An 18,410-nucleotide genomic window follows, 5' to 3' on the forward strand; every position below is an offset into this window, starting at 1 on the left:
CAGTAATCCAACATTCACAGTTGACCATACAAATAATAAATGTAATTATCTACTCTATAGTATATCCAACAAGTCCACGGTCACTCAATAAATTGTAAATATGAACTGCTTCACATTATGCATGACAAAAGCTTGTTAATTAACAAACTTATTTAGCCCTACCTCAACCAGTACCATAGTTTTTAATACATATCAAATATATATAGTCCTTAAATGAATCCAAATAAACATGATAGATTTCTTTTACAAACTTGCATACTTATCCTATACTACTCCACCATTGTCCAAGTGTGAACAATACACTCAATGTAAATGCACACCTTCCATCCCTTATAGGTATGTAATTCATTCTGTAGTCCTACATGCCTATAATCCATCACAGAAATATGAACAGAGCCTAACTCCATTCCCAAATAAACTGCTACAACTAAGGCTGTGTGGTTTAGATCCTAAGTCCCAAAACAGTTTACTAGTTTGCTTAGAATTTCTATATTATTCTAAACAACATTACTGGTTGGTTGAATATGAATTAATGAGCCCTCTAAAGACCTAAATTAATCCCACTCATCAACCCCAAATCCTATTTACAGCTCCTAAACACCTCTGCCATAACAAAACCAGCCCCAGAACTCTCAAAAACTCACAAAATTAGAAACACACGAGGAGAGCAGGCTCCCACAAGGTGGAGCCTCCTCCACCAATGCTTGAGCCGGATCCAGACCATGGTAGAGCCGGCTCCACACCATGTAGAGCCGGCTCCATGGTCTTTTGGAGCCGCCTCCAGTTCCCCCTCTCCTCTATTCGTTTGTTTCTTTCCCGTTTGCCTGCACTACTTCCGTCCCTCTGTGTTACAGCTTTTAACACCCTTGTTTGTGTTCAAAACCACCCAGAGGAAACCCATCTAACCCCTTCTACCATTAATTAACAGTAATTTAAAAGAACAATTGCACAGTTAAATACAAAACAAACAGTTCGTAACAAGTTCCAGCATATACTGTTATAAGGAGTTCTAACATGCAGAGTCAGTTTTAAATTCCATTTAACGATTTCCTGGAACTACTTAGGCATGCAAAGAACACGAGTAAAAGGGAAAGAGATGAGGTTAGAACTTGCCTTTAGCCTTTCCCCGTCTCAATTCTTCGGCGACACATTTGTTTATCTCTCTGTTTCCTCCCAACTGCTCCAAAACTTCTCACCACCTTACTGTGTCGTAATGGTATTCTAAAACCCTAGGCAAACCCCTTAGATGAGTATTTATAGGCAAACTAACCCTAGGCTCAAATAAAACCCTAATAAAACTCACTCGGCCCATAAACAATCCTAGGTTATAATCCACTGTCGGCAGAACTAAAAACTGTAAATCTAAACCTAATTAACTTAAACAATTAAACAAATAATGACATGAAATTTAAATAAATAAGTCACATAATAACAAGTTAGAAAAAAATAACAAAGCATTTACACAATTAAAAGCGAATTTAATTCAATTAAAGAAAATAAAAACTACAATTTAAACCAACCCACTCTGCAAATTCAAAATTTGACACCTAAGCACAAATCCACACAAATAAAATAAAATTAAATTTCAATCTTATCCTTTTGAAAACTAAGGGTATTACACCAAGCCCGAGCCCGAGCACACCCTAGTCAAGCTCGTCCGAGCCCGAGAAAGCCTTTGATTTTGGCGAGCCAAGCCCGCACAACCCCAAGCTCGGCTCGACTCAACTCGGTTCATTTGCAGCCCTACACATAGATGGTGAAATGTGGACACCTCCACCAGATGATACCAACTTGCATTTTAATTATTATTATTATTATTATTATTTCCCTTATTTGCTATTTATCTTCTTTTTCTTTTTCTTTTTCCCCTTCTAGCTTACTCCATCACTCATCAAATAAGCAGATTTAATTCCAACTAATATTAATAAACTTATAATTGTAAATAAAGAATTAAATAAAACCACATAAAATTCAGGATATGACAAAACAAGTCCAATCAAGTTGAAAAATTTCAAGTTTCATGATCGAAAATGGATTTGAAGAAGTTCAAGTGTTCATACTTCGATACACTCCTGGATGATGAGAAAAATGTTTTATGCTATGTTCGGTAGGAAGGAAAGAAGAGGGGTGGAAGGAAAATAGGAAGGAAGGAATAAATTTCCTTCGTTCGGTAGAAATGATATAAAGAAAAAAAAAATAATAGGAAGGATAAGTCATCTTTCATCTTTCACAAATTTTTATCCACCCAAATATGGGTGGAAGATGGGAGAGAAGACAAGTGAACCAAGTATAGAAGTTTTAAATTACTATATCACCCTTCATAAATATTTAATAAATTCATAAATAAAGTAGTGATGGGTTTAATGGTAAAAATAACTTAAAAATTTATCTCTCTTTTTATCCTACCGATCAAATTAAATTGTCAGTTTTTTCTATTCTCTTCAATCCAACCGAACAAAAATAGGAGAACACTTACCTAGGAATATCTCAGTCATTCCTTCTTCTCTCCCTTCCATTTAATTTTTTTCCTTCCTACCGAACGAAGCTTTAGAGAGGCATGAGAGCGTGTGAGTATGGTTCAAGTACCTTGGAATATGTTCAACTTTTGAGCCTTTTGATATTTTTTAAGTCTGGCCAACTTGAACCAATTCAACCACCCTGAACCAGTTCAAGTGTCAAAGGTGTTTTTCGAAATTCACTACTGGTCAATTTGAACCGGTTCAAGCACCCTGAACTGGTTCAAGTGTTAATTTTATTTTTCTTCAAAAAACCTACTAGCCAACTTGAACCGGTTCAAGCACCCAGAACCGGTTCAAGTTCTTCAGATCTTTTTGGTAACTTACTTTCATGGCCTGTTGTGATTCCTATCTTGGGTAGACTTCCTCTATATTGTGTTTCCAAATATTTTTAGGTCTTCAAAACTTCTATATAATCTCTTTTTTACTTAACATTGTGGGACAGCTTCTTGGAACAAAAATTCATTATTTTGAGAGAATCTTTTGAGAGATATTTTTCAGAAAATCAAACCTGATTCTTCTGCTTTTGTTTTCAGAGCACACATATATATGCAAGAGTGATTTAGTTGTGTTGTTCTCTATCTCATTGGAATTGGAGCATAATTGAAGATTCAAAAATTCCGAAAAGCGTGATTTATTTATTCTACAACAAATTCAGATTCGAAGAAGAAGAATTTTCGATCACTCTTTGAATTGATCAAGGCACTTGTGGAGTATTGTTGATCTACTAGCAATCCTTTTATAAGGTTTGAAGCATAAGTCTGAAGTCGAGAGCTATTGGACGGGAAGTCGATCGCAAAGCTAAAGTTGTTCAGCGGATTGAGTCTTGGTAAAGTGAAGGAATGTGAGCCTGAATCAAAGTTCAATATACTTTGCTGCATACATAGTGAATCATTCACACGCGGTGCGCTAAAAAAATTTGGTGATATTCCCACTTAAAATTGGATACATGTCACTTTTAAAATAATTTTTTTTATGTTATAAAATGCGTGTTTTGCAATGATTTTTTGTAGAAAACTTTCAAAAAGGCCATTTTTAATAATAATAATAATAATAATAATAAAATCATTTATAAGTCTATGTCACTAAAATTCAAGAAGTTAGAGTTCCGTTATGACAAAGGAAGACATTAGACACCCTACAACATTTGCGAATTATTGCGATTACTACATTCTAAAATAATATTATAAATAATTATCGCAAGTATTTATTTATCGCATTATCTTTAAAGGAGTTCGGTGTGACCCTTTGATGGTTTCACGACATTCACATTCACAAATGCCATTAGAAACGGATCTGAAGAACGCAATGTTGGGGGTGCACCTGGTAGAAGAAGCGTCATGAACAAATCACAAATAATAAGCACTAGGCAAGTGCGATCATTCCAACTTAAATGTGATAAGCACCAGGCAAGTGCGATCAGTCCAACTTAAATGCAATTGGGGCTTAACTGTGACCGGTCAAATTAGCAAAGTACTTACGATAGGAATAAGTTGGACCATGGATGATCCAACCAAGCAATAACATGCATCCACAAGACAAGTTTTAATTATAATAATGAGGAGATATTACAATTGGTAAAGAATAAAAGCAATAACATGCATTCACAACACAAGATTTAATTATAATGATGAGGAGATATTACAATTTGTAAAGAATTACCAACATCGAAATAAGATGTACACTCACTTTAGTGGCCAAGAAATTCCCATCTAAAACATTTCTCTAAACTGAAAACTTAATTCTAATAGGAATATGAGCCAATCAAATAGCTAACATTCATTCTATTGTAGAGGCTTAATTCTAATATATATATATATATATATATATATATATATATATAAATTTCTTTCTTTTACCAACAAATCATTATTAATAAAAATTGAATTTTCTTTGAAAAAGTTCCTCAAAAAATATGCCATGGATTTGCTTGTATGCCATGTACAAACCCACATCCTCATAAGTAAATCCCAAATAAAGATTAGAAGGATTGTTGAAATAATAATGATTTTTGGGCCGAAGTGTTCTGTTGAAGATTCGGACCCAGTACAAACCCACATCCTTAAAAGGGAAGCTCGGGGTTCAAGCCTCAGTGGAGATATATAAATAGTATAATTGGGCTTTGTTATTTGTGGAATAGGAGAATAATTTACCAAATTTTAAAATATAATTCATTATTTATTTATTATATTGAATTCATATCATCTTATTTTGTTTAAAACTTAATGTTAGTAAATCATTCTTTTAATATGTTTGTATGTTTGTAGAATAGGCAACTGATTTTTTTTTTTTTTTTTTTTTGGTGGTCGGACAATGGTGGTTTTTGGCTTTTTAGGGCAATATATAATTTACTATCAGACACATACAGTCTTCCATTCCACATGCACCGGATAATTACTCAAAAATTTTTGAAACAGACTTTGTCATCAGACTATCTATTGGGCTTAGGCAGATGATATTTGATAAGACAGTTTTACGATTGAATTGGGTTTTTGTCATGTTGGCTATAGTCAACCCAAACCTTAGAATAATTGAGATATATTTGAAAATGGTGTCCGGCCTTGTAGGGCAACTCGTAATTTACTATCAGGCACATGCGGTTCTCCATCCCACGTGCCCTTGATAATTACTCTTAAGTTTTCTTTAAGAACGGCTCCGAGGGAATTCGAACTCCACAAAAGGAACTACGATCCTCTGGGCTTAGGCAGCTGATATTTGATAAGACAGGTTGAATTGGGTTTTGGTCATGTTGGCTATACTCAACCCAAATCATAGAATAATTGAGATTTAGGAAGGCCCAGTTTTGAAAATGTCAGTGAGACTATGAGGGCGTAGGGTTGACTTAGGCACACATTGGTAAACAACATTATGATGAACCTAGAAACTAGAAAATGAACCAGAAGTGCTTTGATACTAAAGTCTTTGCATGATGTCAACTCCACGTTGTGGCTTTTTTTTGAAGATAAGTAAATGGAAAGAACAGGTTTGCTCACTGTAAGATGACCAAGAAGTTGTGGTCAACTTTGTGGAATTGTGGGTCACCCTATAATTATGACCATCAAATAAAGGAGTGGTAGACTATATAACATGTGAGTATTGTAGCAATCATGAAGTGGGGAAATTTCAAAGCGAGGGTAAGGGAAAATAATTATAAGGGTAAAGCGTAAAAGAATATCTTGAATTATTGTTTTTTGTAAATAACTATTTTAAATAAATATTATTTTTTAAAATTATTGAATTGTTGCAATTAAGAACAAACTCATCACAAAAAATTATTTTACCATTTCATATTAAATGATTTTTATTATATTTTTTCTTAACTAATTATTAATTGTACTATTTACCTTAATCTTATTATTAGTATCAATTATCATAAAAATAAAAAAATAAATTTGTAACTATCATTTTCTAAAATGATAAACTTATTATTAAAAAAATTTACAATTTATAAAAAAAACTTATTATATTCAGCTTAAAATATTTTACCATAAAAAAAATAATAATAATAATAATAATAATAATACCTTCTTTTCATACATTATATTCATGAAAAAATAATAAATTACTTAAATAAAAAATACTTTCTTTTCATGCAATAGATTCATGGAAATTTAAGATATTAGTTAAATTATTTTTAAAAAATTTACTTAATATTTTTATTTAAAAAAATAATTTCAAAATTAAAAGTAAATTTATGCAAAATTAATGAAGAATATATCATCAAATTGATATGATTTTTGAGGTTTCATTAGATTCCTCCTTGTCCCTACTTTAGCCGGGAGAAAATTTCATAGGAAAATAGGTACTCCTCACAAAATTCAGATTAATTTGTCAAAAATTAATTTTTCTGTGGATATGGATATAATTGATGGGGTGTCTGTTGTCTTTAAATCTTATAAACATTATTGAAAATCTGTATGAGGATACTTAAGAAGACATTTTATGGTTTAAATATCAGTTGAAATTAAGAAACACTTTAAAGTCAATCGGCTTTTAGGTGAAACCTAATTATTGAAAATGAACCCTTCGCACCTGGTAAGAAAAATTACAAAGCATGATTTTGACTTTTAATTTTGGTTTTCATCCTAAGTGATTTATTTATTTATTTATGTTGAAAGTTAAATGCAAACACACATTTATTATTCACATTATATCTCTAAGTGTCATTGTAATCAAGGCCTTCCTCCCCCTTGTAAGCCAGGAAAAAAATAAAAAGTGAGTGAATCTTCAAAGATGACTTGGCCTTCTTTCAATTTAAATATTGCTTGGGATGCAAATTGTGCAGTGTTGTGACAAACGCGACGAACAAATTTAAGAACCGCGACAAAAAAATAAACACAACATACAAAGAACATAAAAATTTATATGTGGTTCGGCAACGGCCTACGTCTACAATTGGACTGCAACGAAAGCCTTCATTATGTGTAAAATTAGAGATTACAAATTTCAATCCCACTTTATTTCTGTACGAATTTCAGAATCTCTCTCTATACCCACTTCAAACCCTAAGCACCCTTATATATCGAGTTACAAGAGATTAATTAGGATCCACAATTCATGTTAAAAACGGGTCAAAAATTTTCCTTAAGACTGACTCCTGAAATTCAATGGATCGACAAGTTATAATGACCTGGCGCCAAATTCGAGCCACAACTTTACATGTAGCATTTTGAATTTCTAGAATAACTTTACTGAGCTATTTATAAAATTTTCTTTGACTGGCTTTAGGGTGTTCAAGATTTTGATAGATACATATATTTCAGTGTCTTATCTTTATACATTCAATAATTAGCTGGATTGACAGAAGAAGAAAAAGAAGAGTGTTGTATGGCCTATAAGCGTCTATAACATATATCGTGCTCTATATAAACATTAATTTTAAAATTATCTACCTGCACATAATAGGGTATTATTTAAAAGATATGCTAGAGAATAATTTAATGCTTTAACAACCTAGTGGAAAATAGTTTACTTAACCAAAAAAAAAAACCTAGTGTAAAATAATCCGTAATAAAACAAGATTCATTAATAACCTCAAATAATTGAGCTTGAAACTTTATTCAATTGTGAAAGTATGGTTGTTTTCTAATTTTCTCGTATTTCTTCCACAAATGTCCTTTTCAAAAGAGGGTGTTTCTCTACACTTTACACACACAAACACACACATGTATACGAGGTGAATCATAATTCTCCGGTCCACAATTTGTGTACCATACTTGTGCAATACCATTAATTTGAAAGTGTAAAACCAAAATTAATGACATGTGAACAATAAAACAATGTTGCATTATCGATATATTAGTGTTTGTATTTCAATATTACATGTTATATGCGTTATATTATTTGAATATTTACATTGGTAGAGTATATGAATGCTGCACGATATTTGATTTAAGTGTATCAGCGATGATTTTCTATTTTTGAATCAAAATCTTTTTCAGTCACGTAATAAAATTTATTATGCATTGTAATAATATTCTAAATGAGTAGATCCACTAACCTAATCGGAGAGGATTTTGATCCATTTCATGCTCAACTTGTTAACCTAAAAGGGCAAAACGAAATTTAGATTAGTTGTTTATTGTAGTACAATTTTTAATTTTAGGTCTGAGGAAATTAGACTATTAGGCAGTGGGCATTGGTCGGCCTTATATAAAATTGGATCATCATTACCAAAGAAAAATATGATTAAAAATGAATGACACATGGCAAGATATTGCAGCTTTGGAGGCGCACATTAGCCCCTGGTGGACCTTCAATTATGCCAACCCTTCAAATTCAATGCACATTGTCATATGAGCATTGGATTATCTAGCTTTCTTTATGATTATACAAGCTTTGGCATATACATACATTCACAATAAATATATATATATATATATAGATATAAGTTAAAAGAATATTAAATTGCAAACGCATGATCTCAACTTTGGGAGGTGTCATGCATTTCACTTTGGTGGTTCGAGGGAATAAGCTACACCTTTTTATATAGGTAACAGAATTTAGGATTTAGGTCAGCTCTCTATAGAGTGATCCTTACATAAAGTTATTTTGTGCTCTAACAAGTGTAGTAATGTTGTGCCCCGGGGGCTTGGCTCAGTTGGTAGGGGCTTGGCACTGGTTCACACTAGGTCAGTGTTTGATTCCTGCCAATCCCATTATCACCCCCGATTTACCCGGTGTATCCTTGGGGCGAGACTCTGCACCCCCAGGTTTGTAGCTAGTTCGGGACCCTACTTAGGTGAATTCCTGGTGCTAACTAAAAAAAAAAGTGTAGTGATGTTGTGACCTAACAGATAAAAGGTTACATAATTTGCAAACAATCGTGTTCTGTGACATACTCTTCCATTTTTTGCGAGTCAAGATTTTTCAAACACGACACTTATTATGAGTCACGTTTTTTCAAACACAACACCTATTGTGGGACGGAGGGAGTATATACTTTCAAATAAAATATCACATGGTTTACAAACAACAAATTAAGTATTGTAATATATATATATATATATATATATATATATATATATATATATATAATATGCTTCCATAAACTAATACTTAATTTTATAAATTCATTAATGTTATGTTGGGTAGCATGTTCCAATTCCAATTCTAGTACCAATTCTATATTACATAGAGTATATCAGATGGTTGAAATTAAAGTAGTCCAAAACAATATGTAAACTTGTCTCCATGGTATCAATTTCAAACTTTATCGAGCAACTTGCATGGTCTCAATTTAATAGCTTAAAGTTAAGGATCGAAATTTCAAACTTTATCCAAATCCGTGACAAAAAAGTACGTTAATTCAGTTTTTATATAGAAATTCAAGAATGTTGAAAACAGGAGTTTTTATAAAGAATTATGCTAGACTATTTTGAAAAACAAGGTATATTTCTTAATTCAATTTTTAGAAAATGTGTCTCAAAGTACTGTCAATTTAGATAAAATTTCGAACTATTTTTTGTTTTTTAGTTCTCTAATAATAGAATTTTAGAAAAATACTAAACCAAAAAAACCCTTGAAATTTTTAGATGTCCAAACGCAGAGTCTTTTTCCAAATTTCACAAACTAAAGAGGTTTTTTTTTTTTTTTTTTTTTTTTTTTCTATTGACTATATACTATATTGACATATAAAATGAAAAAGTGCAGATGTTGTACAAATGAAAGATTTGAAAATTAAGTAGTTTTGATTTCAAGATAGCCATATTATGCTAACAATAAGTCAAAGTCTAGCTCCACAATAGATTTTTATGCTAAACTCCAAATCATGAAACAACCCTTCTCTCTTTCCCAAATTTTTGATCCATCCTTTTTTATATATTTTTATTTTAAAACTGTTACTTTTTTGGTTGGCGAACAGTGACAGACTCAGAAAATTTTGTAAGGGGTGCGCCCTTGTAATTTGTGGGACAAACTTATATAGTGGATTCATTTTTGTAATTTCAATGGGATTTTAGTCATAATAATAATTTAGTAGGACAAATTTTAATTTTAGTGGGGGCAATTTTATAAATTTTTAAAATTTTAAAGTATAAAATAAAATAATAAAAAAAGAAAAAGAAAAAAAAGAATTCAATGGGAGCAAATTGTAATTTTAGTGGAGACAACTTCATAAATTTAAAAAAAATTAAAATCTGAATCGGAAATATAAAAAATCTAGTACCCCACTAGGTCCCTGTCCGTTGGCGAGTCGATTGAACGTGAATAATCTAAAATTCTTGAATAATTTGAGGATTAAATAAAAATTAAGTCACTAACATAGTACATAACTAATCATTGTTCATTTATTTAATATCAAATGACACATCCGAATATGCCCTAAAGAATTCCTATAGTTGGAGAAAGGACAGACGACAAAGCCATAGTTGTAGAATTTCCTTTTTGTCAAACATGCATTTCACTAACCAAAACTACAATGGGAAAGGACATGTTTCATTTCAAGTGTTTCAATCAAATCAAATTATGTCATTTTCTTAATTCATTTCTATGCCCAAATTTATTTATTTATTTATTTTTTGGCAGTTATAATTCCCATTTTCTTTGATTAAGCATCTTTTTGTGTGAACTAAAATTCATATCAACGCGTTCCCACTAGCCTAGGAAAGAAAAAAAAAATTATATAATTATAATATACAAAAATAATCTCTTGCTTGGAGGGTAAGAAATTTTTTCTATATGATTTAACAAAACGATGATAGTTAAATACTTAAATATCATCATATCCAAAGGTCTTGATGTGGCTTTCTCACTGGGAAGCAAGTTATATATATATATATATATATAAAGTTTTAAATTGTCTTTTCATTTATCTTTTTCTTTTAGGACCACATCACTGTTCAATCTGTTCATTTTAAATGTTCAATCTATTCATGTTAAAGCAACGCGGTTATATGATTAAGACTATATATATATATATATATATAAAGGCTGCAGATAATCGCTTCATTAATTTCCTCAAGCGCTCTACCTTCTATTTTACTTAAAATAAAATTAAAAAAAAATTCTTGAATCATAGAATATTTAATTCTTAAATTTTTAATACCAGAATTGTCTTTCTCTAATTCTTGAATTTCAATTCATTCTTCTATCATTTTCTTTAGTTTTAGAATTAAAGATATGAACAATACAAGCCTGAATTTTTGGTGAATAACATTGATCTCCTTGCTCTAAAGATGAAGAGGAATAATTTATATAGATACGTTGTAAATATATGTGCGCTATATTATATACCACTTAAAAGTTTTTAATTTAATCACGTAATATAATTTTAATATTCTCTTTATAAATCGAACAAGCACTTTTTTTTTTTTCTATTTCGGCTTGCTTATTGAACTATACGACGTAGTTTCCATTTATGTAAAACTAGAATTTCCTTATTTTCAATTCAATTAGAGATACCTCAGAGAAAAATGGAAAAAAATCAATTAAAAATTATTATTACTGTTTTTTGGTAAGTGATTAAAAATTACTATTTATTGTAGAGATTAGTTTGCTTTCAATTAAGGTTAGTTTCTATTTAAGTAAAATAAATAAAAATGCCTCACCTATCACCATATTTGGTTTGATAATTTGCATTTCTCTTTAATATAGACTCCATAATTAGAACTTTTGAAAAAAAAATAAAAAATAAAAATTGATTGAAGGTTCAAGCACTCAAATAAATAAATAAATATATAAATATATATATAAACACTTAGAAAATAACTTAGAAAAATTAAAAAATAAAGTAACTAAAATAAATTTTAATTAGGGTAATTTAATGGCACAGATAAATTAGAGTAAATTACGTGGGACCCAACATATCTGCTCTTTTGCAACAGTAAATGCTGCCAGCAAAATCTGTAGCCAACAGATAGATATATGAGTTGTATGTAGTTGTACTAGTACATATCATATTTAATTATGGAATGTACCCATTATGGTTGCGTTTCTCAAGAAGATAATACCCACGTTTGGGGCAATAGAAAATCTGAATTGATTTTCCAGGAAAAGTACCAAGTTGGAAGATACTGTGGACCAATTCAATATCCTGCTTATATTAAATAGGTAAGTATATGAAGATGAAAAAGAGTGATAAACTGTGCCCAATAATATCCAGCACATGTTGAAACAGTCTCAACCTGGACACTATTATGGTCACATTAAACTAAATTTCACATTTTAGGCAAGTTTGTTTTCATTTTTTTTTTTTAATTTTTAATTTTTTTTTTTTTAACTCTAGTTTTGGATATGGTTTTCAGAAAAGTGGTAAATTTGGAAATTGTTTTCTACTCCATTTTGTATGTCTTTTAAAAATAGAAAATTATTCTAGAAAAATACTAAACCGAAGAACTCAATAATTAATTAACTTTCTGTAATTGCATTTAACCAAAAGTTTGTTTCTTTTATAATTTTCAAATGAGTTTTGCCTTCTTATATTGGTACACTTCTTTTATACAATGTATTTTAGAACATGTTTTGTTATTTTTAGTGAATTTTTTAATCCCGATTTCCAATTTCAAACCATTTTTTTTTTCTTTTCTTTTCTATTTTTTTTTTTTCGTTCTCTTTTCTAGAAAAACAAAGAAAAGTAAAATAAGCAAATATAGTAGGTGAGATTTCAAATAAAAAATAATACAGGGAGTAACATGCAAAAATACTTTCCCAACCAGAAAAAGAGACGTTGGTTCTTAGGTATATGTTCACTGCCGGCCCCTCTCTCTCTCTCTCTCAATCTCTCTCTCTATATTTATATATATATAATACACACATCCAGAGTCCTCACTCCCCCATATTTCTATTGAGTTTCTGTCTACTCTATGTTGTAAATAATCCAAGGATATTCAATGTCTATATAAATTCTATACACGCACAAAGTCACAAAAGATACATCATCGTCTTTCAATTTCTAACAAAATTTCAAATTTGTTGTTATTATTTGATCTGATCCACACTAACCCCACAAAAATTTTCCCCAACCACCAACCATCATCACTCATTTCCAAATTCAAAACAAACACAAACCCATCTTTTTCTTCTCTCTCACTGTATATATATATATATATTCCTGAATCAAACCTCTCAAATCAAATCAATTCAATTCAATCCACAAAAATGGTGGTGAAGATGATGAAGTGGCGTCCATGGCCTCCACTCAGTTCCAAGAAATTCGAAACAAAGATTTCGATTCGACGGCTCGAAGGCCTGCGTGTATCGTCGGAGGCTGTGGCGGAGAAGAGAGTGGTTTTTGAGGAGTTTTCGAGGCTGAGTGTGGAGATCAAGTGGAAGGGTTCGAAGGGCAAAGCTCTGAGGTCTTTGAGGCGGAGTGTGAAGAGGAATTTCACAAAAGAAGAGGGTTTTCAGGACCATGGAGTCGAATGGAACGAGGAGTTTTCGAGTGTTTGCAGCTTTTCAGAGTACAAGGAGGGTGTGTTTCATCCATGGGAGGTCGCATTCACTGTGTTCAATGTGAGTTTTGAATTGGGTTTTGTTTAGATTCTTGATTTGTTCAAGTTTATGTTAAATTGGGATTGAGAGATGAAATTCCTTTGTTTGTTTCTTGAAAATTGAAAGAATTAGACCCAGAAAGAAAAATACAAAACAAAACTTAACGGAGAATTATGTATTTTTTTTTTTTGGTTAATTGATGTGAGCTTTATTTTTATTTTTTTGTTGGCAGTCAGACCAACATATATGCAAGATTGATTATTTTTTTTTTGGGAAGACTTTTCTAGATTTCTCCGCTGCCAAGCGAAAAGGGGTTTGACTTTAGATGAGGGAATATTTATAATTATATTTATTGTGTAATAAATTTTTGTTCATAGGTTTGATGTATGTGTAGGTTTGGTGATTCTTTTGGGGGCTTCAGTGAGAATGGGTTTATGTTCTCATAACTGCTTTCTGGAATTTTGATTTGTGTGGGTCCTGGGGTTGTTTTCGATGGGTATTGCGATCTAGAACTTTTGACTTTGAGGTTCATAAATTCTGAAAATTTATCAAATCTCTACCATTATTTTTCTTGTTATTTTATCGAATTATTTTATTGCTTTGGAGGCTGTAACAGAATCAATAAATTAATATTACCAAAAAAAATTAATTTATTAAATTTTGTTTTCTTTAGGCTTTATTCATCTAATAAGAAACAGTTCTTGGAGAAGTTTCAGAAAATTTTCGGTCTCTATTTTAAGGCTCCATTTATGTAGATGGATACTCTTATGAGCTTGCTGAAAATTCAGCACCCAATTTTTTTTTTTCTTAATTGGTAGTCACACGCACATGCCTCCACCGAGGCTCGGACCCCTGATCTCCCTTTTGGAAGTAGGAGTCTGGTACAACTAGACCACTTGCATTTTGGTTTCAGCACCCAAAAGAAATTCACTTTGTCGGTAAGGATTTCTATCTTAATAAATGGAACCTGCTGAAAAATTCACATTGATGAGGATGATGTTGGTTTCACTTATCAAATTCCTTTTAATAATGTTTTGTATGTCATCATTTGGGAGTTTCTTCCTGATGTTTACTAATTTTTCTTTTCTAAAATTATAATTGTTGTTTTGTTCTATATTTCATGTCCATAGATCAGTGTCAGACTTCCACATTATGTTTTTTAATACCTAAATGTGATAATTAGGAATATATATATATATATATATATATTATTGTAGAACTGTGCCGAAAGTTTTCAGGATTTCATATTTTTCTTCAGGCATCCTGACCCACCAAAGCTGAAACTTGTGGTGATAGTATTATATTTGTAGGACTTTAAAAATAAATTAGTAAATTGTTTTCTACCCAGCTGTTTGTTTATAAGGGAGTAAATATTACTGGTGTATTCTGTTTTTTATTGCTCCTTAATCTTGTAAATTGTTGTTTTAGACTTTATATAGCATAGGAACTGAAGCAGGTTTGGTTACTTGTTTATAGATTTGTCTTGAGGCCCGAGTCTTGTACTTTGTTAAATTATGTAACCGTTCTTATCAAAAGATATCACTAGGGTTACCTTCCATTCCAATATAAGATTGTGTTAAACTGGATATAACTTATAAATAAGCATTATACATTTATTCAACAATTCTAAATTTCATTGCATATCCCGCCATTTTTGAGGTATTTTTTCAATATTATGTTTGGCCCAATGATAATCATGATTTCTTTATTTGAGTAACCGGAACGAGGCTGATTCACTTTGTTATTATTCAGGGCTCGAACCAAGGACCAAAGAACAAACTCCCTGTTGTTGCAAGTGCATCATTGAACCTTTCAGATTTTGCTTCCACGGCGGAAGGAAAGGAGCTTGAAATCAGCATTCCTCTAACTGTCCTCGGTGCCAGTGTTGAATGCAGCCCTTCACTTTTTGTAAGTGCCTTTTCAAACGGTTTTGAGTTTGTAGTTTTGTTTATTGCTATTACCTTCAATCTCTTTAAGATTGCATTTCTAATCCCTCTTTTGTTATCATATGCATGTGTTCACTGAAACCAAGTTCATCCTTTATGCAGATATCTCTCAGCCTTTTGGAATTGAGAACTGCCCAGGAACCTTTAGAGATAGTGCAGAGATCAGTAGCATCTGTTCCAGTGTCACCCAGTTCTGGAGAAGCTTTATCATCAGAGAGAGATGAACGTTCTGCCCTTAAAGCTGGTCTGAGAAAAGTAAAACTCTTCACTGGTTATGTATCAGCTCAAAGAGCAAAGAAGGCATGTCGTGAAGAAGAGGGCAGTGATGGAAAGAGCTCTGTCAGAAGCGAGGATGCCGAGTATAATTACCCCTTTGACACAGATTCACCTGATGATCTGGATGAAGAGGAATCAGAAGAAGGAAAGAAGGATTCTAATGTTCAGGAGTCATTCAGTTATGGGACATTGGCCCATGCAAAAAATGCTGAATTGTTTTGCTCAAATGCAAGCAATAGTGAAGATGAAGGTTTGATCTACTATAGCAATCGGGAATCAGACAAAGTGCAGACCCTGCAGCAGACTTCGAAGCGCAGCATCCTCCCCTGGAGAAAGAGGAAGTTGAACTTCAGATCTCCTAAAAAAAACAAAGGAGAGCCATTATTGAAAAGGCATTACGGAGAAGAAGGTGGAGACGACATTGATTATGATCGCCGACAGCTTAGTTCCTCTGACGAGTCTAGTTTTGGGGTATACCGTCATCCTTCCCTCCTCACAGTTCCTTCCCAAGTTTTTGATAATTTATTTGCAAATGGAACTTTCAATATTTTCTGTGATAAGTCTCTAAATTATCTGTTACATAAGGCCCTTGATTTCCTTTTATAATTTTGTCATAGCATTTGCCACTATAAGAATGCACTTATTTGACACTGGCCTTGCTGAATTGAGTCGTCTCTGAATTTTAACTAGTCTGCATTATCAAATACAAAATTTACCCATAGTATTTGAGGTTACCATTTGAAATTGTTTTCTCCTAATTAAAATGAGGACGAACATGATAGTTTGTTCTAGCTATTGTTTGAGTTTCGTGTATGTAGTTATATTTTTACACACTGGTTTTTTCTCATTTCCTCATTTTTGTTTTAATTAAACATCATTTTTTTTATATTCTAAAATCCAATCTCAATCTTGAAGCAGCATAAAAGTGAAGAAGATTCAACTACAAATCGGTCATCAGTTTCTGAATTTGGAGATGACAAATTTGCTATAGGCAGCTGGGAAAACAAAGAAGTAGTAAGCCGTGATGGACACATGAAGCTTCAAACCGAAGTCTTCTTTGCATCAATTGATCAAAGAAGTGAACAGGCTGCAGGTGAGAGTGCATGTACAGCCCTGGTCGCTGTCATTGCTGATTGGTTCCAAGTCAATCATGATGAAATGCCCATCAAGTCAGAACTTGACAGCTTGATCCGAGAAGGTTCGTTCGAGTGGAGGAATCTCTGTGAAAACGAGGCCTATAAAGAGCGGTTTCCTGATAAGCACTTTGACCTTGAGACAGTCCTTCAGGCTAAAGTTCGCCCACTATCTGTACTCCCAGATAAGTCCTTTATTGGGTTCTTCCATCCAGAAGGACTAGAAAAGGAGGGAAGTTTTCACTTCCTCCATGGTGCCATGTCCTTCGACAGCATCTGGGATGAGATCAGTCGTTTTGGGTCAGAGAACTCTGGCAAAGATAAACCTTTGGTCTATATTGTTAGCTGGAATGACCATTTTTTCATCTTGAAGATCGAACAGGATGCATACTATATCATTGACACATTGGGGGAGAGGCTTTATGAGGGCTGCAACCAAGCTTATGTCCTGAGATTCGACAAAGACACAACAATACATCGTTTACCTGAAGAGACTCAACCATCAGCTGAAAAAAGTGCCGGTGAGAAGGAGCAGGAGGACAAATGCAAGGACACAGAGACCGAAGGGACACAGATTGTCATCTCAAATGAGTTGGAAAACAGTGGAGAAGAACTAGTTGTGTGCAGTGGCAAAGAGTCATGTAAAGAGTATATTAAGAGCTTCTTGGCCGCCATTCCTATAAGGGAATTGCAAGTTGATCTGAAGAAGGGTTTGTTGTCGTCAACGCCTCTTCACCACCGGCTACAAATTGAATTCCACTATACCCAGTGTTTGCAGCCTGTGGCTCAATTTTCCTCGCTGGAATTGACTGCTGATGTACCGGCACTGGCAGTATCTGCATGATACCATATAGAGTTCTCTTAACTCCAGGAATAACCCTTCCGTCACCCTTCTGTCACTTTTGTTGTGTTTTCAGATGAATGAGTCCAAATGGAAAAGCTCATTTATCTGTTTTCCTCCTCCTTCCTTTATACATAAGCATCTGACATCTTCCCTAATTCTTCTTCATGAATCTTGATGTATATGACTGATCTCACTTAAAGCTTTCTTATAGTTCACTTGTTTGTTACTTGGCATTAATCTAACTTGCCATATAATTTGCATTTGTATCTCACTATACTGACACTGATTGTGATGTTTATATATTGTCATAAAGCTAGTGTGAAGGCTAGCAAATCTATTTTTTGGCAACTTGGGAATGAGATTGAGCGTCTGCAGGATACACATACTGAAGAATAAAGTGGATATTCATTTTAGTCCCAGCATCACAGCCACTTTCTTGGTCCAAACTACCCCCAATAGCTTGTTTGTTACTATAGATGTACAATTATTTTTAAAATATGTTATTTTATTTTTTATCTTTTCATTAGTTTCAGAAAGCCTTAAAAAATGAAAAATGTATCCAATTCAATTATTTCACAAATATTAACAATAACTAATACATGATAATAAAATACAATATCTAATTTAAAATAACAAATCTTAATAATATCCAATAATAAGTATAAAATAAAATTTACTAAGACAAAAACGACACTACCTCCGCTGAGATTCGAACTCCTGACCACCATTTGAGAAGTAGGAGCCTTATACTGCTAGGTCACAGGCC

At 32.5% G+C, this 18,410-nt stretch overlaps 1 protein-coding gene across 2 annotated transcripts; it reads left to right on the top strand.

Moving 5' to 3' along the window:
• Nucleotides 1-12,710: 12,710 nt before the first annotated feature.
• LOC132271220 (uncharacterized) lies at nucleotides 12,711-17,981 on the top strand. 2 transcript variants are annotated; one of them, XM_059772538.1, is made up of 4 exons: nucleotides 12,711-13,466; nucleotides 15,198-15,353; nucleotides 15,494-16,138; nucleotides 16,583-17,981. In XM_059772538.1, the coding sequence occupies exons 1-4, from the start codon at nucleotides 13,113-13,115 to the stop codon at nucleotides 17,642-17,644; spliced, it is 2,217 nt and encodes a 738-aa protein (XP_059628521.1). In that variant the 5' UTR covers nucleotides 12,711-13,112; the 3' UTR covers nucleotides 17,645-17,981. The 2 variants fall into 2 exon arrangements, with proteins under 2 accessions (XP_059628521.1, XP_059628522.1); XM_059772539.1 differs by having other exon boundaries at nucleotides 16,586-17,981.
• Nucleotides 17,982-18,410: the final 429 nt, after the last annotated feature.

This window comes from Cornus florida, unplaced genomic scaffold (assembly GCF_030987335.1).
Source record: "Cornus florida cultivar Cherokee Brave unplaced genomic scaffold, ASM3098733v1 CherokeeBrave_3.0.0_Hap2_Chr08, whole genome shotgun sequence".
NCBI lineage: Eukaryota > Viridiplantae > Streptophyta > Magnoliopsida > Cornales > Cornaceae > Cornus > Cornus florida.